General features: G+C 46.2%; 1 protein-coding gene across 6 annotated transcripts in view; it reads right to left on the bottom strand.

The window, feature by feature from the left end:
* HDAC5 (histone deacetylase 5) overlaps positions 1 to 24,331 on the bottom strand; it is a 39,248-nt gene extending 14,917 nt beyond the window's left edge. For 2 of the 6 annotated variants that reach the window (XM_031966035.1, XM_031966036.1), the window contains exons 1-3: positions 24,146 to 24,331; positions 17,472 to 17,678; positions 10,643 to 11,012 (exon numbers count right to left, since the gene is read on the bottom strand). In XM_031966035.1, the coding sequence (XP_031821895.1) occupies positions 10,643 to 10,793 (151 nt within the window). In that variant the 5' untranslated portion in view covers positions 10,794 to 11,012; positions 17,472 to 17,678; positions 24,146 to 24,331. The remainder of the gene's footprint in view (positions 1 to 10,642; positions 11,013 to 17,471; positions 17,679 to 24,145) is intronic. The other 4 variants (XM_031966037.1, XM_031966038.1, XM_031966039.1 and 1 more) reach the window with 2 other exon arrangements.
* Positions 24,332 to 24,595: the final 264 nt, after the last annotated feature.

The raw sequence follows: 24,595 nt of genomic DNA, 5'->3' as shown, positions 1-24,595 counted from the left end.
TAGAACCCTCCTCTTCCAGACAATAGGGAAGGCTGTCCAGCCAGGGGTAAAGGAATTGGAGGAGGTAGAGAGATTTACCCTCACCTCATTTTTTAATCTGGCTCCTTTCTCTGGAGGCCTCAAAGTACTTTAATAGGCTGGACTTCTCTTCCCTGCTGAGGAAAGGAGGCAGAACTAGGGTGACTTTCCCAAAGCATAGTAGGAAACAAAAGACCAAGGCCACACAGATGTACCTCAATGTGTGATCCCCCCATAATCAGTGTCCTCTTCTCCATTCCATATTCTAGTCTCTCTAACTAAGGTAAAAGTAGAAATGGTGACTAAACCAGAGCTGAAACAGAGGGATGGTGGAGTGGCTGAGTATCATATCCTGTCAGAACCCAGATCCCCCATCCCACTCAGCAGCCCATGCTCTGCAGCCTGGGGCTTTTCATTCTCCAGAGGAGATTGACAGAGAGCTCTATGGCCAGCTCCCAATTTACTCTCTCCCCCAATGGGCACATTCCTTAGTGGCTGCCATACTGACGACTTTGTGGCCTACAACTCAAGAGCCACATCTGCAGTAAAGGCCAGATGTGGCTAAGAGGGTGGAGTTACAAATTCTGTGTGTGTCTCTATATCTCTGTCACTCTCTTTTTGTCTGTCTTTTTGTCTCTGTCTCTCTCCTCTCTGTCTCTCTTTCTCCTCCTCCTCCCCTCCCATCCTTTCCCCTTCTCTCTTCTCTTCTCTTTTCTTTTCTTTTCTCTCCCCCCCTCCTTCCTCCTCACTCTCCATCACTCTTTTTCTTCTCCTTATCCACATACCAACACCGCCAACCCCAGTCTTCCTTGGTACTGCTTGATATGATCTCTATTAGACTCCAGAGTTCAGCAGCAGAAACTGTATTACTTACTGCTTCTAACTCTATAAATGAGTTGGAAACGAAGGGGTATAGTGGTTGAGAAGGGGTGGCAGGACTAACCTATAGACTTTCCTTGACCTCTTCAAACTCTTGGCAAAGCCAGACCCAACTCAAAGAAGGAACTCTGCCTCCTCCAGACTCCTAGTCCAAGTCAGAACCTCTCTGTTCTTCTGAATGTTTTGCACTGCCCAAGGGTAGGTAGGACATAGATTCAATCTGCTGCTCACCACATAGCACCAATACCGGCTGCTTCACAAAGTAATAAGTGCATAGAGAAGGGCAGGGAATGTAGATATGCCAGGTCCCAATTGCCTAAACCCCTGAGCTGACTGATGTGAGGGACAGCCAGGGGTCCCTCACAGTGGAAGAGAAGTCTCCTCCCCAGGCTTAACTAAAGAGGCAAAAGGCCCCATTGATATGCAAGACACAGTGGCTGACCCAAGCTTCCATACACAGCCATGTTCTTAAATAAACAGGAAATGAAGGGACGAGAGTACACTAATTCCAGAAGCCAGACTCCTATGGACAAAGAAACAAAAAAATTCAACCATAAGAAAAGATCTCCCTTTCCTAGCTATGTAGATACCTGTCAAGCTACCTAGTATAGCCCAGAAGAAATGGAAATGGCTCTGGAGCCTACTTTCTGGGGAGCATTCTGCCCTACTCGGGCAGTAGAATCAGAGGAAAAGGAGACAGAAAAATGTATAATGCCTACCAGACACAAAACCTAGTTCCCTATTCACCCTTAACCCCAAGCCAGTCACCCAAAATCCATAGCCTCTGCCCAATCTATTATAAAAGCAAAGGAGATGGCAGCAATTGCTACTAGAGCAAAGCAGTCTTGGAAGGGAAGTGGGTGTGTCTTACCAGAGAAGGGGAGCCTTTTACCCTATTACCCACACAGTAATGAGAAAGGAAACTAGGGTGTGAGTAAAATCACAGTTCTCTAGTATGGCCAGATTCACAACTAAGAAAGAAGAGGGCAGAGGGCTTATAGGACTCTGATGTGGGATGGATCCAAGAGACTCTGCTCAGAAAAAGGGAAACAAAAGACCCCAAACAACCTGGGTTCAATTTCCTTTCCTCTTAGTTCTTTCTCTTCCAGGCCCCCTCAGAGAAGGGAAGACAATAATGAGGGAAAGAATACAGTTAACTTTTGACCCATTTTGCTTTTGTTCCTATAGTCTCTCTTTTCTTCCCAAAGACTCTGACCCTTTTCCCCCCAAGAGAAACTAAGTAGTGGAAGCTGCTCTAACACTTCAGGAAACTCGTTATGCTCCCAGACACCTTATAGAGAAGGCAAGATAAAGGTTGCTTCCCCCAACCTGGACCCTGCACACCCCAATAATCCCTACTCATTCTCTATGACTTTGCTGAGTCCCCCAATTCAAAAAATGTTTAATAAATGTCTAATATGTGGAAGGCACTGTGGTGGTGGGTCTTTGGAAAACAAAGATAAAATAAAATAAGGCATAGTCTCTGCTCTCAAGGAACTTGTAGCTTAGCAGAGAATGATGAGACAAGTAAGTACAAGCTAGAAAATAACTGAGCATATGCGATCAACCTGGATCCAAAGAGATAGGAGGGAGAAAGCACCTCTAACTATGGGGTAGAGAGGTGGGGAAAAAATGAGGAAAGTCTTAATAGAAGGCCAGCACATAAAGCCAGGTCTGGGGGAAGAGAGATAGGGGGAGCAGTACGTGCAAATGAATGGAGTCGGAGGATAGAAGGCTGAAATCAGGGAAAAGTTACTAGCAGGGCTGCAGCATAAAGTATAGAAGAATAGTATGACACAAGGCTACTAAGGGATACTGAAGCCAGATGATGAAGGGCTTCAAAAGGCACACCAAAAAGATGGTTTTTTTATTTAGTAGGAAAAGGGAAGTCACTGAAGGTTTTTCTACAATAACTAATAATAGCTAACATATAGATAGCACTTTAAAGTTCAAAAAATGCTTGGTATCTCTTACCTCATTTGATCCTTATCCTGTGAGATGGAATCTATTATCCCCCATTTTATATAAGAGGAAACGAAGTGGGAAAGCCTTTCCCCACTCACACACCTAGTAAGTGTCTGAGATAGGTGTCAATCTCAGAATTTGCTAATTCCAGAACCAGCACTCTATCCTCTGTAATATAATAGCCCATACAAGACGGGACAAGTGTTGTTTCTAGGGTAATGACAACAGGAACAGAAAGGAGCATGAGACAGATACAAGAGAAATCCTGGAGGTAGAATCAACAGAACTTAGGTGACTGGCCAGTGAGAGAGAATGCAGAAGCAAAGCCTCAGAACCCTGCCACCAATCATGGCCATTAAGAGACACTGGCAGCATTTATTGAACAATTCCCATCTCCCCAAATTCAGGACTTCCAACCTACTTGCTTCATCTCCAGAAGTCCATTACTCCAGAGAGGATATCCCTACCATTTTCTTTTTTGATGCTTGAAATTCTGAGGAAATCAGAAATGAAGCTATAAAAAAATGGCAACAACTCCCAAAAAGAGGGAGGCTCTGACAGATGGCCATTTCTTTGGCCTCAGTCAATATTAATAGAATTTTGTTACAGGTTTGTGTGATTAAAGGAGTTGTTCAAAGAAAAGAATACCAGGACCAGATAGGGAAAGAGACATGGAGTATGAGAAATACTATCCAAAAAGGACCTCTGCCTAAGCCAGGCCAAAGCCTTCTCTTCTCTCTATAAGCACAATAAACCAAGGCATCCTGGTTCCTAGATCCTTTTTCAGGATATGTCACCATCAGCCCTGGAAACCTTATGACCCATTATTGGCCAGAAGCAGCCTAGGGAATGGACTGGCATAGAACAAGGGGTCAGCCTGGAAGCATTAATCAGCTTAGCACCTGGTTCTAAAAATACCCAGTTCTAAGGAGCCAGCAGCCACAAGAGCTTGGAGTTAGTGGGACTAGGATACAGGGAGGATTGGGAGGTGTAAGCACTAGAGGGAAGCAGAGAACAGGGTAATAAAAACATAAAAAATTATTTTTTTTAGTGTCAGAAAAACTACAAACACAAAAAATGAAGCCCTTGGCAATAACTACCAGGTCTTTATTTACTTGAAAGGACACGCAGAATCTTACAGTTGGCAGGGGGAAACCTCTTGAGATCTTTTATTTACAGATGAGGAAACTGAGATCCAGAAAAAGATATGTGACTTCAGTAATCACATAGTGGGGTAATGATAGACATAGGACTAGAATTCAGGATGGAGCATGACATGATTATCCCTGTTTATCTTGTGTATATACAGAGGTATATACATATATATACATAGGTCTGTTTTGATTTTTGTCTGTATCCCCAACACTTCTCCAATGCCTGGTACACAGCTGCTGAAAACCTGACTGATGCCTTATTAAATTTAAAAGGAATCTTAAAGATCATCTAATTTAGATCCTTTATTTTACATATGAAAATGCTGAAGCTCAGATATAAGCAACTTATCCACATTCACAGCTGGACAACAAATGAGCCAGTATTTCCACCTGTGTCCTCCACCACTGTGAAATCACTGCTTTCTACTTCTTGATGCAGGATGCTCTCCACCATGCCACCTTAAACTAATAATGCTCCATCTTACCCTACCCACACCAGATTAAGACAGGGGCAAGCCGGTTAAAGAGAGGCAGGCCTCTCTTGCATGGGCTCACACAAGGAGATGGGAACCTTCAAGGGAAAAGGAACTGGCAACAAGCCAAAGAAAAGGGCCTCAACAAGTAGAAATTTCCTAAGTTTCTCTTGTCAGACTGAAGTGGCAGCATCATCCAACCAATGTGATACTAGTTGCCTCAACTGTCTGAAAAATTAGAAGTATGGTCCTTCCCTGAATTGAGGAAGATTGGAAGGGGGAAATGAACACTGGTTTGAATTCTCTAGATGATTAAAAAAAAAAAAAACATCCCTTTGGAGTAAAATTATTTTCTTCATGGTCTGTTTCAGTTTTCTTAAGGGAAGAGTCCATGTATGTGTTTGTATGACACTCTGACTAAACAAGGATCAAGAAATTTTATTGCAATCTGGATCGATTTCCATCGGATAGATTTTAGGGATCAGAGAAAAAAGGGCTGAAAGCAAAGCAAGGAAAGAAGCTGTTATCATAAGTCTTGCCTCTTCCTCTAAGGCACCAATCCTCCTTCCTTCCTTCAGGACTGTTCCTTTCCCTTCCCTCCCCAGCTCAGACTAGTGCAGATCTCCCTTATCTTTAGCTGCTTCAACAGAAGAATCAACTGCTTCTCTGGTACCTATTACAGCACTGATTCCTCACTTATTCCTCTATGACATCTCTAGCAATCTCACTTGATCCCATTGCAATCAATTCTTACAGAGCTAGAAGAACACTTCATCCAACCCTTTCACTTTCCAGATGAAGAAAACAAGGCTCAGTTAGAAAAGATCAGTCATACATATTTAACATGTATAGGACTGCTTGCCATCTGGAGGGGAGGGGGGTGGAGGGGGGGGGGGGGGGGGGGGGGGGGAGGGGAAAAATCGGAACAGAAGTGAGTGCAAGGGATAATGTTGTAAAAAATTACCCTGGCATGGGTTCTGTTAATAAAAAGTTATAATTATAAAAAAAAGAAAAGAAAAGAAAAGATCAGTCATGCAGGTAGTGACAATTAGGATTCCAAAACAGGTGCTCTGGGACTATTGCATTGTACCCTTATAAACAGCTGGATCACAAATGCTCCTCATATATTAATGAAAAGAACTTAGAGCCTCCCTTTTCTCCAGCAAAGAGTTAAGTAAAATTAATTTAAAGCATAAAATGATGAAAGTATTTTCCAGTGCAAGGGAAAAAAGAGAAAGGTTTTAGCTTTAAGGATGCAGGAATCCCAAATAAGAAAGTAAATTCAGAAGAATTCAGGCAGTTCCCAATCAAATGGAGCTGGAGCTCAGAGAGAAGGAAAAGACTAGGCTGGAGGAAAATCTGAGAGGATGTAATAAAGAAGCAGAGAACATAGTTTCCCAATCTGGAATAGCATATACTATGAACAAGAGAACCACAGTTTAAGGGGTCACCTTCCCTCTCCCAGCCAAAAAACACTTAAACATAAAGATTAACGGGCATCATGGTATAATGGGGAAAGTGTTCAACATGTAGTTAGAACACTTCAGTTTGCATCCTAGCTCAACATTAGTTGTGATGATGGGTGAGTCATCTAACTACTCTGGGTCTCAGTTTCCCCATCTGTAAAATGGGGATAATAACACTTATATTACCTACTTCACAGGGTTGTTGTGAAGAAAGCTATATAAACTTAAAGAGTTATATAATTATAAATCTATATAAATTATAATAATTATTAGTTTAAAGCCTAGACCCAGATATTAAAGGATCATTAACCACTATAAGTTTATAGCTATGTCATTAAAAATTACTCCATATACCACAGGATCAAAAGTCATCTACATCATAATCCCAAGCCACAACTCCAGCTAGTTATGCTAATACTGGTTAAACCCTACCCAAACAGCTACCTAGAATGAACCCTATTCCCTTTCCCCTTGCTGCTTATACTACTACTTGTTTCCAGCTATAGCCCTCCAATAACCCAGGCCTTGAGAATGCTACCTACCTCTGAGTTGAAATTATACTGTTCTCTCCCTATCCTTCTGTAAGGACAGCAAAAGATAACTTTTCCTGAGCCCTCATTGTATTTCAACCCAATGCACTTTTGGACTATCCAGTTCCACTAATGCTACCCACCAGAACTGTTTATATCAATCCCCTTGATGGGATGATCTTTTCAATCTCCCCGCCCCGCCCTCCCCAACCTGCCTACTCCACATTGCCAGCATTTCGACCTTAGGCCGCCCTCACCGTCTTCTACTAGTGACCAGACAGCTGTTCCAGCTGTGTGGACACAACTAATCTGATTTCCGGTCTGGCAGCTGCCAAACTAGGAAGGGAACAGCTGAGAGCTACAAACACAGAAAGAGGCTACTGGGATTGGGAGTAGGAGGGTAAAGTGTTGGTACACAGCTTCCTTCTTGGATCACCACCTCAGGGACAGAGCCCCTGAACAGAGAAGCTCCCAGTAGAAGATGAAAGTCTTTACCAAACCCAAGTGGTGACTGAATATTTGTAAATACAAATAAAATCTTTCTACTAATAGGTACTCTATTATCCCTGCTTCTCCTTATTCTCTCCTTCCCTCCCCCACCTACTCAAACATGCACACACATACATGCACATACAGGCACACCGCCAAACATATGTCGCTTGGTACTGGATAGTTTCAAGGTAACCCAGGGGATTACAACTAATATTTTCTAATACCCTTGGGTCCTTATTCCCATATGAACACATACCCTTTCCTTCCTGGGTATTCATTCAATAAGGGAAAGTGGAATTCATACTTGAACCCTGGAGAGAAGGTACTGCCATGTCATGCCTTCTTTCTTCATAAGGCCATAGCACACTTTGATAAACACCTGTATTTTAATAATACCACCAGTTCCCTTTTATATTACATTTATCATGTCTCTATATTCCTCAAAATCAGGAGGACTAGTATTTCCCATCCCCCCCTTCCAGTACAGAGGGAGAAACTGAGAGCCACAGAGGAAAAGAGACTCCAAACCCAATGTGGCTTTGGGTTAGACCTCAGAAGCAACATGCAATTCTCAGATCTTAAGCCGACCCACCGTGTTAGGTTGACTCTCTTGGTGATAGCCGATCCCACTGTCCAACCTAAGATGAACATACTAGGAACTTCAGGCTCAGAGCAATGATTGCTATAATGATAAATTACCTGCTGTGAACCATAGAGATGTCTTTGTCCAGTTGCACAAAGTCATTAGACAAAGACATTAGTAGACGTAGGGACTGGCAAAATGGCCAACTAGAACAGACAAGGACAGAACAACAAAGGGTCCTAACATATGAAGTGTTTCTAAACGCACATATCCTAAGTGCTGTAAAAAGTCTTCTTTCTATGGTACACAGATATTTATTTATTGACAAGTCACATGAGCGAAAGTGAAGGCTTAAAGCCTCTGGAGGACAGCAATGTGTGTACTATTTTAAGAGGTTAAATTGTACTTATAATTTCCCTAATGGCAATGGTGGGGGAAGAGGGAAACATCTGCTGTGGGCAATTCTGAAACCTTGCTTATGGGTACAAATCCCTTATTCTGACTCTGTCCACAGACTACAACTAGGATGTCATGCCCCAAATAGGAATAGCAGAAAGTCTATCTGACTTTCAGCCAGCACTTTCAAGCTTTCTTTCTCCCTCCACTCCATTCTGGCTATATACTGGGAAGGGCTGCTTATCACTGTCTGCCTTCCCTATTTACCTGAGGCTCAAATCAGAAACGATCCCCCTTTTTTGATGGAACAAGCAAGCAAAAAAGCTTACAGAATCCATCAAAGTCAGTGAGCTAGAACCAAAAGTCCTGCTGCCTAGAGGGGAAGCTAACAGCTACTCAGCTCTAAAAAACCTGGGGTGACAGAAACAGCTATTGTTCCAAAGGGGCAAGGAAGGGAAAATCCTGAAGAGTCTATCCCAATAAACTCTCCAGCCTCTTTCAAATCAGGCCTTTTCCTCATGTCTGGAGGCACATCAGGGGATCTGGGAGGAGGGGGAAAGGGAAGGGGTCTTGGTGGGAGAGGAAAGAGAATACCAGGCTCTTGCAGACCCATGTTTATCTGGAGTGGAGTCTTTTTTTCAAACTTGAAGGTTAAAGCGTTTCTATTTGAAACATCTGTTTACATTCCAGAGTCCATAAAAAAAAATAAAAAAACCAAGCTCCAGTCCTATATCCGTCCCCAGCCCACGTCACAGCGACAACACCAGAGCCTTGCAGGGGGAACATTCTTAACCCTCTCCCTGGGTTGCTGAGGTGACTCACACCTCCCGACTGCCAACACATGGACCACACTTTTAAGAGGCCAAGAGAAATGGAGTAAGGTACCAGAACTAGGAATATGGGATTGGGTAAGAACGGGCAATTTCAAGGAGAAGGAAACAAGGCCAATACTATGGGGATTTTCTAGGAAACTGAGGATTTAGATATGCATAAGATCAGACCTTTTAAATGGCCCAGGACAAGCTGAGGGAAGGGAACTTGGAGAGGTATCTGGCTTGGCTGCCACTTTCCAGGTGGCAAGGGAAGGAAGACATAGCAGCAAAGATGTCAGAGTGAACTGCCCTAGACCAAGTTCATCTATATGGTCAGCCCCTTTACCTGCAATGGGGAACGGGCTCTCAGAAGGCTACTTCTAGAACAGAGAGCTTTAGAGAATCCAACTAGCTGCCAGCAGTAGGTGAATCCTTACACACCCAGCTGTACTTACCAGCATCAGGGATGATAACATCTGGTATTTCAGGGCTCCCAATTGGGACCATGTGGGCTTCCTTATCTGGGCAGATGGCAGTTTTGTGCCATGATTTTTTTCCCAACAACTCCCCATGAAGCACAGAGTCCTCTCTCCCACACTCCACAACAAAGCTAACTTCAAGGCCCTGTGCTTCCCTCTTCTGGGTGTCCTCTCCAAAGACTTGAGACCAGTTCACGTATGCACTACAGGCTCTACTACCTGTCTTGTGATTAGGGATGTTCCTCTCAAAACACACATCCAGAAACAAGGACGCTTCCCCCCCACCATCCCCCACACACTCCTGAGTGCCAAGCCACTGCCAGGAGGGGTGGGGTAGGCATTTTGCCAGGAAAGCCACTCCCTAGAGGAAGCATCTTGTGGTGCCGGCCTGGTAGGAAGGTTGTGCCAGGGAGGCCCCAGATACTGCCAACCAGTACCTAAGGGTGGGGGAAGGAACGGTTAGACCCAAAGACAAAATGATTTCCTGTGGCTAAAATGTACTTAGATGGTAGAGCTATCTATGAAATTCTTCCACAGTATACACATGTGTAAACCAGTAGAGAATAACCATTTCATTTTCACCCCTAAAGAAAAAGGCACTGAAAATGGAAGAAACTAGAGATGGCAGCATCCTGAGTCTAAAGCTGACCCAGCACAGAGCACGGGAGTTAGGATGCCAGTCCTCTCACTTGACGCCTACATTGCTCAGTCTCCTCTCTGTGCCAGATGCCAGACACAGTACATGCTCACCTGTACCCATCTACAGAAGAGCTAAGTGACAGCAACTGGGAGCAGCATTTCCATCCAGTTTCCCCTAACACAAACTTTCTCTATGTCTGTGTCTCTGTCTTCCAGGCAATCCCAGGGGAAAGGAAAACCTACTAGAAGATGGTGCCAAATGGACCTGGACTCTTCCAGTGATCTAGTCAGCCCCAGCATACTACAGAGCCTAGAAAGTAGTGGGAAAGGGAATAGATCAGGAGCTAAGAGTGCTTTAAGGCTTTCTTCATACTAACTCTGTGAAGCAGGTAGTGCAAGTACATCCTCAGCTGGAGTCAGAACACTTAAGAAACTCTCCCCAGATCCTCCAGCTAATCAATCCGTGCCAGAAGCAGGCCTCGAACCCAAATCCAGGGCTCTTTGGATTTTTGTTCTCTCACCCTCTTGACTGGAGCCTGAAGCAATGAACAGCTGGGAGTCTTCAACAACCACCAAGAAGGAGAACCAGGGCTTAAGGATCCCACCACCCTTCACCCAAATGTCTGCCAAGAAAGAAATTGAGGTCCGGAGTTACTTTCCCCAAGGTCAGATACAAACCTGGAGGCAGCATGAGTGCCACAAGCCTGTGCTCCCTGCCTGCAATGACAAGCTACCTGGGCAAGCGAGGGAGCTTACCTGTCACAGGGATGCTGTGGAGAGGAGTCCGTGACAGGATTTCCAAGGACTGCTCCCGGCCCGACATCCCATCTGAAGAGAAACAGGATTCCGTCTCATATATGGTCTGCAGCATCTTGACCAGCCCCTGGGCCTTGGGCATCAGCAGCATGCCAAGGGTGTGGGGAGGGGGAAGCAGTGAGCCAGAAGACGGGCCAAACGCAGGCCCTCACTGCTCCACAGCTCTCTTGGTCCTCCAGCTCCTTCACCACATCCAGCCCCAGCACAGTCCGGCAGGAGTCAGGAGGCTCCAGAGTCTGCCAGCCTAATTCAAAACTAGCAATCAACCCGCCTAGCCTATCTAGCCTTTTTTCAGACTCTGGGAATGGATCTGGGAGAAAGAAAAATGAAGGAACAGTCAGTCACTCCCAGGCCCAGAGAACAGCAACATCACAGGCTGGAGAGCCAAGAGCTCTGGGGCAAGCAAGGGAGCTCAAGGGCTGGGATCTCTGCATGCCCAGTCCCTAGGTGACAGCTCTGGGCCCGGCTCCCCCGCTCCTTCCCAAATGAGCCGGCAGCTGGCAGGAGACTGAAATAGCAATGGGGGGAGGGCCCAAGCTATAAATAGGTGGAGCATGCTCAGGGAGCCTTAGGCCGGCTGCCAGGAGCCTGGGCTGGCGGAGGCCCCAAGGGGGGGGAGGGGAAAGGGAGGCGGTCCACTCTGGGAGGAAGCACCAAATGGGGGGAGGGAGGAGGACCTTGTGTTGATGGCTAAGGCCACAAAGAGCCTGGCTGGGAGGGTGGGCTGGAGATGGGGAAAGGAACAGGAAGAAGTGATGGCTGTGTGGAGTGTGTGTCTATGCAAGTCTGGCTCCCCGTCTGGCTCTACGGGTGGGAGTGACGCTGTAGACAATGAAGCCAGACTTGATCCTCTATCACTTTTCCTTCTCGGCCACTCCTCCTCCCTCCCCCCACCCGCCTCTGAGAGGGAACAGGTAGGGAAACTGGAAAAGCCTGGAGAAAGGGTAGCAGTCAGGGCGAGCCCAGCTCTAGAACACGAGGCTTCCCCTGGAGGCTGCATGGAACATCTGCAAGAACCACTAGCATTTCCAACAGCTGGGAGACTGACTGGGTCAGATTTGTTTGGTTTCATTGCCCTTTGGGGTTCAGTGGCTCTTCCTCCCTTCCCCAACCCATTCAAGAAAGAAGTAAGAAGAGAAAAATCTCAGGGAAGAGAGGGTTATCTTCTCCAGCTCCTCACAGGATGCTCCTTCTGAAACCGCATCCCAGCACCATCATCCCAACTCATCCTAAGGGCCTCTTCCCCAGGAAAGCATTCACCCTGGCAGGTTCACCTTCCCTTAGGGTACAGGTCTATTCACTTGCTCTAGTGCTTCTAGCAAAGATCCAGAGAAACACAAAAATCACCAACCATTCCCTCACCTCCAAAGAAGGACCCAGATGATACAGCCAGGATATACTGGTTTGATCCCTTGACATGTCTGGCAGCAAAGGGCTCAGTTTCCCCTCCAAGAACATAGCCAAGAAGTTCCCAGGCCGGCAGCCCATTGCCCTAGCTTGCAGAACTAGCCAGGTCCAGCAGGGCAAGGAGTAGGTAGAGTAGCGACTGCTATTCTGCTGTGCCAATCACAGACAGATGTCATAGCTGGCCAGGTGTTGAAATGGCAAGTCCCAAAGCATGGTCAGGAATAGTGCCTGTCAACCCACCCCTTCCTTTCAGTCTGTGACTTCCAATGTGCCCAGTCTGTCCCCCTGACCTCGATGAGGCCTTTTAATAGGCAGATTATTTCTGGGCTGCCCCTTCCCCCTACCTGATGTCACTGTTGCTATTTTAAGCCCCCTTTCCCCTTGGGCATAGGGCCAGTGACACCCATCCTTTCTGCTAAAGAGGATGACCTCATGGTCATGTCAAGGGCCAGGAAGGGTAACTGGCCAAGTGAGGACAAAGGAGAAATCCCAAGGGCCCACCTGCTCTGTACTACCTATAAATCCCCTCCTCCAGAATTCACCACCCAGAAACATGAAAGTACCTGACTTCCAGTGGGATGGATTAAGAGGATCAAGAGAGGAAACTGAGGTATCATATAAGATAGAACCCAATTTCCCTGGCCTCCAGAGGGTGATTCTGCTCCTTGCCTTTTGACGATTTAAGGAAAAGATGATCTAAAGTCTCTCTCAACAAGGAAGAGGAAGCAAAGGAAAAAGACACAAGCATTCGATTTCCATTATTCATTTTCCATATCCTACTTTCAGAGTTTATCCTAACATAATCTCCCTCATTGAATAGACAAATGGGGGGCGGGGAGGGCAATAATGTTCCCCTATATAAGAAACAGAAAATGAAAAGTTAAGTATAGGGCATTCAACAAGATCTAAATACAAGAGTACTATCTCCTAGCCCAGGACTCCACTCACTCAAGCTGGGAACAACTACAAGGGCTGGCTATCCCCTGACGTGCATCTGGAGCAAGAAGGAATTAGAGGCTCCATGCAAAGGGAAAGGAACTTCCAAGTGGGAAATCTCTTACTATATTAGGGAAATGGGGAAGAGAACTAGATCAGTTTCCATATTTCCAAAGGTCGGTCAAACCTGCCAGTTCTCAAACCTCTATCGAACTTCAAAATTATCCACTTTACAGTCAGGAGTAAGAGTTCCCACTTTGAGGAGGGAAGGACTGCTCTAGTGCTCTAGCAGTAGCCACCAATCTGCCCTCAAGTGCAGAGCTACTCAATAAAGCAGTAGGACCAAGAAATCTGGGGCTAGCACCCTTGGTGCTTTCAGATTTCAGGGAAATGTGGATCCTACTTAAACCAACCATAGTTCCCTGGATCCTTTGAACTGGGACAACCCTGAAAGGTTATCTTCCTTCCACCTCTTTTTGAGGACAAATGAGACATTTCAGTGGACAAAGCTCTCTTTTTCAGGGATCTTCAAGGAAAGCTGGAAGTTCTTGATATCTAACTCCTCTTCTTCACTCATCCATGTGATGTTTTATCCTTTTTTCTCACCATATAAGTCTGCTTACCTCCTACTCAAGAATCTGCCTGGGTTGGCTCCACCCTCCCAGACAGAAACAACTTTGCTCTAGTCCCCCTCATCTGGGGTTCTGGCACCACGAGTCCCTCTACTTTGGAATGTAAAGTGGAACAACCCACAGCCTAGCTCTCCAAGGAATTTCAGTTTTCAAATTCCTGGGTAAAAAATTAGGAGAAGAAGAAAGGAAAGGAGGAACTAAGAAAAAGGTAAGAACACCAGTATACAACACACCTGGAACCTCAAAAGCAAGTAATCAAACCACAACTGTTTCACAAAAAAGGTCAGAACTAGGCAACACACACACACACTCACACACCCTGCACACAAATACCACAGTGGTCTCAGAGACGTTGGATAGAAAACTGTGACTAGTGTAGAAGTCTGAGAAGGAAAAAGAAGACTGAGGCATATTCTATTCTTCTATGAATACACAATAATGTTGGAGCCTAAGAGTCAAGATATGAAGTCCAGGTTCCCAGACCCCTGTTCAACCACAATGCCTACACACGTTATGCTTCTGCCATCCAGCTGACTTCTTTTTCCAGAAGAGGCACCGACGTCTAATAAGCAGAGCCTGAGGCAGGGAAGCCAGTGTCTTAGTTTTCTACTCCACCCCACCTTCATGGCCCAGTTTCTCTTGCTGTCCAAAAAAGAGGGGAATGCTGTTCCCTCCCTGACTCTTGGGAGGAGGAAGGAGTGAAAGTGTGCAGTGCTTCAGGATCTTGGGTAGGGGCCTCTTGCATAAATACAAGGTGTTGCTGGGATGCTTGCCTCCCGCCTCCACAGGGTAGAGAGAGCCATGTCCACCTCCTTCCCAAGGTCCCAGTTCTAGTACTGACTCACATTACAAAGGCCTGGCTCTTATCCTCTCTGAGCAGTGCCAGAGGGAAAAGGGCAGACACTGGAACCAGTCTGAGGTCAGCACTCAGTCCCAGTGACCCCAAGTTCTTCATCTTTACTGGTATTTGAGATCAAAAACAATAAAGGGAGAGGAGCTAGTATTGACCCTTAGAATATCTGCTTCAATGACAAGCTGATATTGGGCTTACCTCCCTGGATCCCTGCTGCCCGAGGCAGACAGACTCCCTAAGAGAGGGCGACATCAAGGAGTGGGCCTCCTCCTCAAAGAAGCATGAAGACTTCATTCGCCCTGCCTCTCAGCCAGGTCCAGAAAACAGGACAAGTAGGGGAATGGGTTGAGACCCTGTTTTCTCTGGGACCCAAAGGTAAAAAGATCATTTTCAAATGCTCCAGGAGAAGTGAGCAAAACAGAAAACTTACAAAGTCTATCTCACTCCAAGTACCTCTTATGAAGGTCATATAATCCTTGAGGCAGAGGCTGTATCACAGCTTACTCTTTTAACAGGCCATCTTCCCATTTCTATCCCCCTCTGAATGCTTGGCATAACTAAAGTCACCTCTGACTCTGAAAGCTCAACTCAAATTTCACGGAATGATAAGGTCCGTCTGGGTATATCTCATCCTATATCCTCACAACTACCAGCACCTCTTCCTCAAAAATAGCTTGCATTTTATTTTGTCTGTGGACGTGTCCTCTCCCTGGACAGAACAATTAGCTTCTTGAAGGCAGGAGTTGTTTTGTTCTGTCTGTCCAATAAAAAGTAGACAATAAATACCTGAGGGCAGCTAGGAGGTACAGCGGATAGAGCACCAGCCCTGAAGTCAGGAGGACCTGAGTTCAAATCTGGCCTCAGACACTTAACACTTCCTGGCTGTGTGATCCTGGGCAAGTCACTTAACTCCAACTGCCCCAGCAAACAAATAAATAAACAAATGAATAAAGAAACAATAAATACCTGTTGACTGCTTGATTACTCTTCAGGAAACCCTGTACACAGTAGCCCTTTAAAATATTTAATAAATGCTTGCTCATTTATTTGTTTAATAAATTACTAAACTTGTAGGCAGATAGAAAAGGAGCCACTGAGAAAAACTAAAATGACTGAAGGATCTCATTTTATTTGTATAAAAATCACAGGACCTTAAAGATCCTCTAGTCGACTCTTCTTATTTTATAAATGAGGAAACTGAAACCTGGAATTCCCTGACATGTCAAAAAAATGGGCATTAATGGCTCATCCACAAAATGCCAGAGGCGGCTCTGGATAAAAATGAACAGTGAAGTTTTCACAAAAAGTAGAGTTACGGGGAGATTCTCAGCAAGGCCAAAGCAATTAATCACAGCCACAATGCCAATGTTGTCCAGAGACCATATAGAAACTTTAACCCAAGCAAAGCATCTTATGGGAATTCTAGGGGAGATTTTACTAAGACTTCTTGTCACAAATTCTATCTTAAATCTCACAATTCTCACATTGGCATTCCCTTTGCCTAGCAGGAGATCAGGCCTTTATCCCACCCAGAAAAAATAATAGAGCTTCACCCCTACCCAGGAGGAAAGGAACTAAAAAGCCAAATGACTAGAACCCCCAACTGATTCCATCAGCCCTGCCTTCAAGGGGTGCAGTTCGGGTAGAAAAAAGACCAAGACACTCAAAAGTGTTAGATATGGAGGAATCCCATTCCTCACCAGAAAAATAAAACTACTACCCCTGGCCCTACAACCTCCTCATCCTGGACCCTGGTATCCCCCCAAGAGGAAGGCAGGCATCGCTGCGCCCTCTACTCCCAATGACTCTACTTCTTTCTTACCATAAACAACCTCCCACCACATCCAGCATTCCATGGCACAGCTCTCTAATAGCTGATGGAATCCCACCAACAAGCTGCCATTTTCCAACAGCCGATGAAAGCCTCTGGGCAACTTCCTGAAGCTGCCTCAGGCAGAAGTCTTCACCTCCCATTTCTTAGACTAAACGGGAACTATGAAACCAGGGGAAGGAGGAGGAAAATGATTGCTGAGTTCATTCCTAAACCTGTCCTTGCAAAACTGTAAACAAGAGGCTTCACATCCAGGCCTAGAAACGGAATCCCCATTCTCTATAGGGAAAAGGAAGTAAGAGAAACAAGGAAGAAGCTGAGCAGTGAGATTCTTATATGCCTTAGAGTTCTGCAGAAGGCACAAGGGACAGCCAAGGAAAGATTGCAGTTATTACTGTGACCACAGTGAAACATAACCCTTCTGAGAAACTTCTAGGGGACCAGCCCAGACCACATGGCTACACACCCACAAACATGCACACAGACCCACGGATACATGCAGACACACCCAGGTTCCCACAGGTGAAAGCAGCCAAGCCATGGTGATCTGTGCTGGGGGCAGGGAGTACCAGGAAACATCAGTCACACAGACCCCAGAACAGGAATCCAACATCTCCAGGAGGCTGGAGGAGGGGGGTAACTGTGGTGAGATGAAGGAGGAGTATAGTAGTGGTTAGTATCCTCTAGCTTCTCCAGATCAGTCTAGGACTCTGGCTAGACTCTGTAGTTAGACATGGGAAAGAAACTACTCTACACACACACATACCACACACACACACACACACAAACACACACACACCATGTACAAGACTGGAAATAGAGACGGGTAAACCTTAGTTGAACAGGGATTAGACTAATTTACTTCCATACCTAAAATCTGATCATAAAGATGGTCAAATTTATGATTCAGCCAAATTCTTATGTTCCCCTTCTTCCACACTCCCTAGCTCCATCATTCCTCTCCCCAACCCAAACCCCATCACCCTGTAGTTCTAAAGTCATAAAAGTTTCTCAGCTTGACTCAGAAATCAATCTATCCCATAATATATAGATAACTCTAAGGGCCCCACCCCCACCCTCAACCATCCTACAAGGAATACAGCCTCTTACCAGACTCATTAGGAGAGTTCATGCCGGCTCTAAGCCCCGTGGGAAGCTGGCACTAGGGGCTGGTGGCTGGGGCAAGGGGGGGGAGGGATGGGGAGCTGTAGAAGTGTCAAAAGAGATGGACAGACGGAGCCCAGGACTTCTACAACTCTACCGCCCGTCCGCAGCCATCCTTCAGGGTGAAGCAGTCAGGCACTCAGAGTAGCATCCCTGGTGGAAGAGATGAAGGTGGGGTTAGCCAACCCTCCACCCAGTTAACAGACTCATAGAATGTTAAGTCTGAAAAGGACCCAAGATACTAGCTCAACTTCCTCATTTTCAGATGAGGAAACTGAGGCTCAGAGGGAAAGGTGTTTTGCCCCAATCCCGAAGCAAGCTAGTGGCAGATTAGGAACTAAAACTCAGGTCTGACCAAACACTGTGTTGTACCCTAAAAGCAGGAGAGTGAAAACTCCCATCAGCATTGCGGGCCCCACCCCCCACCCCCCACCCCCATTCAACCATAGGTAACAAAATCTTTGGATATGGGGAAGAATAGGAAAATGTACATTCTAGACCAGCAGGGTATTAGCTCAACTGCTAGAAATGAGTAGACCAGTGGTCAAATTCTATCTTCTGTAAGTAGCCCTTTTGAGTTCCCCCAGCTGGTAGCACCATCCACTCTAGAAGTATCTTCCATTTATTTGCCATCTATCATCTATATACCTAGTTATTTACATGTTGTCTCTACCATCAAAATGTGAGCGCTTCAAGGACAAGAACAGTGTTTTCGTATGGTCCGAACACAGTGCCTGATCGAGGAATTTGATTCCACCCTGAGGAGGGTTGTTTCCATGTGGTGGCTGACATTCTGGCAAGCACCAGTCAGAATTTAAAGGACAAGAGAACCTGGCACAGCTCACCTACAGAAAGCTCCAGCAGGACATACAGGCAGAGAACAATTTCCCCCCACACACACACTTTCCAACCCCAGCTCTTCTACCAGATAGCTATGTGGCCTTGAGCACAGCACTTCCCCTGTTAACAATTTCTTCTTATGTAGAATAAAAGATTTGGACTAAATGGACCCTACAGAAGGTGACCATCATCTCAACTAAGACACATGTGGCTACCATTGATTGACAAAACAAGTTTTATAATGCTATGGGCTTTCTGTTACCGAGAATCTTCTAACTTGGCTAATACTCAACTCCCCACCATAAACCCATCACAGAGCTGGTCACATTCCTTCCTTCCTTCTCCAGAACAAAGGAGATGCTCCAACATCAGAGTAAGCAAAACAGTGAGGAATAAAGAGATCGGACTAAAGTCATGTTAGAGAAAAAACTGTAAAGATAACCCAGGAATTTAAGTTCCAACCTCATTCTCCAAACCCAAGCAAGGAAATTCACTCCATTCCTTAGATAACCCTTACCTCTTAGTAATGTGTTTTTTTTTTTTTTTTAAATAAAACTTACTGATTTCTTTTTAAGAAGTGCTTAAGGTGAAATACTAGAAGCAAAAAGAAAGGCTAGAAAGAGAAATCCTGGGACACGGAGCAGAGACACCCCAAATGTACACAGAGAAGCTAAGACTACATGCACAAGGATGTCAGACCTAGCCTGCTCTTCTCTCATACTTTTTACTCCTATAAGAATGTTGGGTCCTTAAGGCTAAATAAAAAAAAATAACACTGTGTCTAGGAAAGGGATAATAAGGAAAAGACATTGGCAAAGGCATCAAATTGCTATTAGAATGAGTAGGGAAAGGAGATATAGGATTGGGGAAGAGCTCAGGAATGCTGCAGGTGGGGCTGATGGTGCATGGGCAGAGACCTGTGTGGGAAGGTAGCACAGCCTGTGCCCACATGGGGACTGGCGTCCTGTCCTGCTCACACCCTCTCCCGTGGGCTGAGGAACCTAAGTTCAGAAATTCCCACGATCCTTAGCCACCTCACATACCAGGATCCCTGTTAATTAAAAGGACCTCCAAAAATCATGAAGATAGGAATACGGGAGATGCTAAAGATTCAATACTACCATAAACTAAATATGGATCTATTCCCATTCCTGCCCTCAATACCTTAGAACATTATTCCTCATCCACAGGGAACAGGGCAACTGGAATCCCATCAATGAACTTACACCTCAGTAAGCAACCGTTCTCTCTCACCCCGCTAAAGTTCAGCCTGAGCCATTTCTACTACTGATAATGGATCTATTCCCTTAATGTTAGTAAGGGCAGCAATATCACTGGTTAATTTTACCCCAAAGCTAACAATAAAATTATTCTCTTATCCCAATGGGGTATGCTTATAAGAGTAAATACCCATTTTAGTTATTTTTTCAGGGTCCCTCAATCTTTGTAGCAATAACTATACTTTCTTCACTCTTACTTACTGCTGCTTTGTTTATGGCAACCCAGTGTAGCACAAAGAGTTCTGAACTTCAGAATCAAAAGTACAGATTCTGCCTCCCTGACAGTTAACTTCACCTCTCTATTCCTCAGTTTCCTTATCTGTAGCATCAGGACTTTACTGGCACCACCTATCTCATGAAGCTGTTAGAAGAGAAAAACACTTTGTAACTTTGTAAAGCATTATATAAACTACTGCTACTACTTTACCAACAAATGATAAAGTATTGACCCCTCCCACACACAGCACTTTATCACTCAATAGCAAGTCTTCATAATGAATAAGGGCCATTGCCAGAGCCTCACTTGGGAAACAAGGCAGTTTTCATGACGAAATCAAGTTAGAGATTCCTGTCTAGGGTGAGGCAAGAAAGGATAGGAAGACTGCCTGATGGTTAGGACCTGTGCTAATTTCAAAGCCCTCCTTCTGGGGAAATTATGCCAACTTTTGTTAGAAAGAGAGAAGACAGGATCAGCAGTCAGGCTGTACCCTCACAGTAGTCAAACAGTTAGAACCCAACATTCAGACACCAAACCAGCTGGGGGGAGACTCTTGTTGAGTCTTATGTCAACAGATGTACAGAACTCCAGAGTCCTGTTTCCCACTACCAATAAAGACCCAGGAATGGCCTGGGGGGGGGGGTAATTGGGGGAGAAGGGAATCCCAAAATACATATACAATAACTTCAAGACAAAGTACAAAAGGGGTTCCAAAAAGATGAAAATAGTAGTATCTACAAATTATTAAGAAACCAATGAGTAAATTCAAGCCTTAAAGTGATTTTTCACTCCTTAAACAATAAACCCTGGATTTCAGTGGAGACAGGTTTTTCCAATAAAAGTCCCTAGAACTCTATCACATTGATCTACATCACTAAATCTGCTACCTAGCACTAGACTGCATGGGTTTCCTTTCCCGTTTCCCTCCCTATCTTTCAAGCCATTAGCTAAGGACTCTGCCCTTGGAAAATTCCAAAGTACTCAATGGGGGGGAGGTCATTCACTGTTGGAAAGAGAGACACAAAGTTATGGATCTGAGTCCATACCAGGATGACACTCAGAAAGCTACAGCCAAAATCAAGATGCTTCTCTGCTTATCGTGGGGTGCCTTCCCATCTCCCAAGGCTTAAATGACATGTGTGTTCTACCTTAGAGTCCCCAAAACTGCCTTCAAAAGGCCATAATCCCAGATGTCCTGATTCCAGGGGCACCTGTAAATCTCTTGTTCCCTGTGACAACAGCAAACACGCCTCTTGTCCCTCCACTTGTCCTATAATTGGACAAGAGCCTTGTATCAAACTATGGGGAACATTAACAGAGATGGTAAGAACTGATATGGCACAATTCCTCCCCCTCTTAGTGGGTAGGGGTGGGGAAAATAGCACACAGAAAAAGATAAAAGAAGGTACCAGGCTGACAAGTTCATTTTTGCAACAAGCCCATTTCTGTTTGTCTGCTGAAATGCAGATCCAGGCATCTGCATGGGCCAGATGGAGGAGGCTGCTATTTCTAGAAAAAAAAAGGAGGGGGGGGGGTGCTAAAAGAGGGGGAAGGAGGAGGGAGTAAGACTGGATCTTTTTGCCCGAAAATTGCTTGGAAAATACCCTTTCCTCCTCACCTTCTTCTGAGTGCCTCTAGAGATGCACAATAAAATAACAATAAGGGCCAATTTGTGAGGGGAGAAATTGAAAAAGCATCAAAAGTTTAATTAGTCAAAGTCAGCTACAACAGGCATACAGCCTAAGCTTTAGTGAATAACTTGTGAGCATGCAACATGGCTCCAAAACTGCCAGAAATCGCCCACCCCCAACCCTTGCCATCTCTGTTTCTGTTGTTTCTCTTCACCAAGGACTATCTCTACCCTCACTATTCCTCCCCCCAATCTTCAGTAAGGAGTGTATCCTCTACCAAGCTAGCTGCTCCCATTGCAGTGTTCCAGACATCCCGCCTCAAAAGGATGTGAGTAGGAAGAATTAATTATTAAAGAGCAGCTGGTACTTCAGCATTGAGCTTCCTCACTCCATCCTTCTCCAATGCCATCCCCCACCACATATGAATTACCCTCACCCTACCCCACTCTTTCTATGTTCTAAATGCACAACTAACAAATGCCCCATTGGGTAGGAAAAGCCAACCTTTGTCTCAGCATCAACACAACCCATGACAATACCTTCCCTCTTTTCTACCAAGATCATCAAAGAGGTGAACCAGAAGGTGGGGCAGTCTAGGAGGCAGGGACCTAGGAGAGATCTAGTTAGAGCTGCTTCTCACTCTCACTTGAGCATATCCATTTTTCCTAAGGGGAGATGTCCCACCAGACATGGGCTTCCCTGTTCTCTGTGATGATTCAACTTAGGTAACAGAGGGAAGAAGTGAACCCCCCACCCACCCACCCATTCAAAGGTACCTTCCCATCTCCCCAAGCTGGTTCAGCAGCTGAAGCACACAGACAAACCAAACCAGTTCCATGGGAAAAGTGTATCCAAGAGGTAGGTCAATGAACAAAAAGAGATGCTGAGCTTCTCCCCAAAGCCATGTGCATTTGGGGAAAGAGAAGGGGAGAGATGGAAATGTTAAGCATTTCTTTTCTAATATGGAAAGATAAATTCAGCCCCTAAAAATCCCCTATTCAATTCCACCCTTTTGGCTTCTTAACAGGTATACCAATGTGCATTCTACCCACTTCCCACCACCTTTTCTGCTAGCCTGACTTCAAAGTGCCCAGACTGATAGGGCACTATCAGTGCCCCTGATAATATCCCATGAATAATATCCACTAATTTTTCACATTCTATAGAGGCCTTTTATCCCTCACCTGCACATATGGAAGGTAATAACCTTCTTTCTTACAAAGATCTTTAGAACTACCATTCCAATGTCTCTTATTCCAGGATTTCAAGCTGGATTCTACTTCCTCAATGTCACCACCATACCTATTCATCCCAAAAACCTTCCAGAATGGTCCATAGCAAATTTTGGATCCCCAGAAGCAAGGTGGGCATGGGATAGGGAAGGGAAGAATGGTTATACTCCCAAAGTACCCCAGGGCCTGGTGCCCTTCCACTTAAGTGATACCATTAACTACTTCCCTTTAGATAATCAGAGTTGAGTCCAATTCCCAACAAAGCTCCCCAATCCCATTTCATCTCACTTCCCGCCTTAGGGATTACACGAGCTATTTTCTACTGGTAGAGATAGTTGTGCCTTTTGGGAGGAAAGTTGTCATCTCTCCCTCCCTCACCTCCGCCCCAACTCTAGACAATACAGGAACATAAATCCATACGACTAATAGGCATTCTCTGGGTTCATGACAAAGGAGAGGGTAAAATACTCAGGGAAATATGAGGACCCAAACTCCCTAATCCAGACTGGGAATCAGGGGTATCTACATCTCATGCCAGGTCCCTGAAGTGGCAGGATGGGAAGTGAGAATGGAGACTAACTTTCCCCAAATTGGAGTGGGGAAAGATAAAAGGGGGGAGGGCAGCGGCACTGGGGAGTCTGTCAATAAACATGTATTAAGCTGCTATGATATGCCAGGCACTAAGTACTGAGGATTCAAAGAAAGGCAAAAGCCTGTCCCTGCTCTCAAGGAGCTCACAGTCTCACGGACAGTAGCAGAAATCAGTCCCATGCAAAAGCGTAGGGACACAGAACTGAGACTATGTCTTTGGTTGTTGAGGGCAGACTCCCAGGGGCGGCAATGTCTCTTCTTCCTCCCCCCACAGGGCTGTCCTGCTTGGGAAGGGGGAGAAAGAATGCAAGTCAGGAGGAAAAGATGCCGTAAAGCACTTGCTGTTACAGCTGACTACAAGGCGCGGGGGGAAGGGGGTACCCGGGAGGAGGGGGTCGCAAGTCAGCCAGCAGGTCAGGCAGCCTCCCTTTGGAGGACTGGTTACATGGGGTGCAGTGGGGGCCCCTCCCTTACCTGCAGGGGCGGCGGCAGCGGAAGGGCGGGGCGGGGCGCGCTCCCCAGGGGAGCCCCCTCCCCTCCTCCTCCTTTCCTCCCCCAGGGTCGGGCTCCAGCCAGGGGCTAGCGGGCTCGCGGGCGGGCGGCCTCTCGCCGGCAGGAGGGATGGGGAGGGGCCGAGCGCCAGGGGAGGAGAGCAGGGCAAGGGACGGGAAAGGAAGGGGGAGGGGGCAGCCAGAGGAGGGAGCGAGGGCTGAGCGCGTCTCGCGCCCGGGAAGCTAGAGAAAGAGGGGGCCGCTGGAGGGGGGGTGAAAATCGCCTCGCTCCCCCGAGTGGGGGGTGGGGAAAGAGGCAAAGTCGGAGGCGCGCTCACCCCCAGGGGCAGGAGCTCCGGCTCCTCGGGCGGTGGCAGCAGCGGCGGCAGCAGCGGCGGCGGCAGCAGCAGCGGCAGCAGCGACGGCGGCGGCTCCTCCTCGACGGCTCCTCCATCTTTGCGGCGGCTCCTCCGGCTCCGCTCGCCGCCGCCGCCACCAACAACAACATTCGGAGACGTCACTCCCATCACGTGACCTGGCCCCGAGCTAAAAATAGACTCGCTCTCCTTTCCACCCTCCATTCCCCCTCCCCTTCGCCGTCGGGCGGGGCCTTGGGCGCCACCGGGACAGCTTCTTAAAGGTCCAGGAACCCGGCGTTCTGCGGAGACCACCGGGGCGGGGGGCGGAGAAAGGGGGGAAGGAGAGGACCCTTAAAGGAGGAGGCCTAGAGGTCAAAATGGGGCGCTGGTTTCCGCTCTTGAGGCCCCTTGCCTTTGGGATATAGTCGG

The sequence above is a fragment of the Sarcophilus harrisii genome, chromosome 4 (assembly GCF_902635505.1).
Source record: "Sarcophilus harrisii chromosome 4, mSarHar1.11, whole genome shotgun sequence".
NCBI classification, from domain to species: Eukaryota; Metazoa; Chordata; class Mammalia; order Dasyuromorphia; family Dasyuridae; genus Sarcophilus; species Sarcophilus harrisii.
This window is presented reverse-complemented; position numbering and strand designations above follow the sequence as displayed.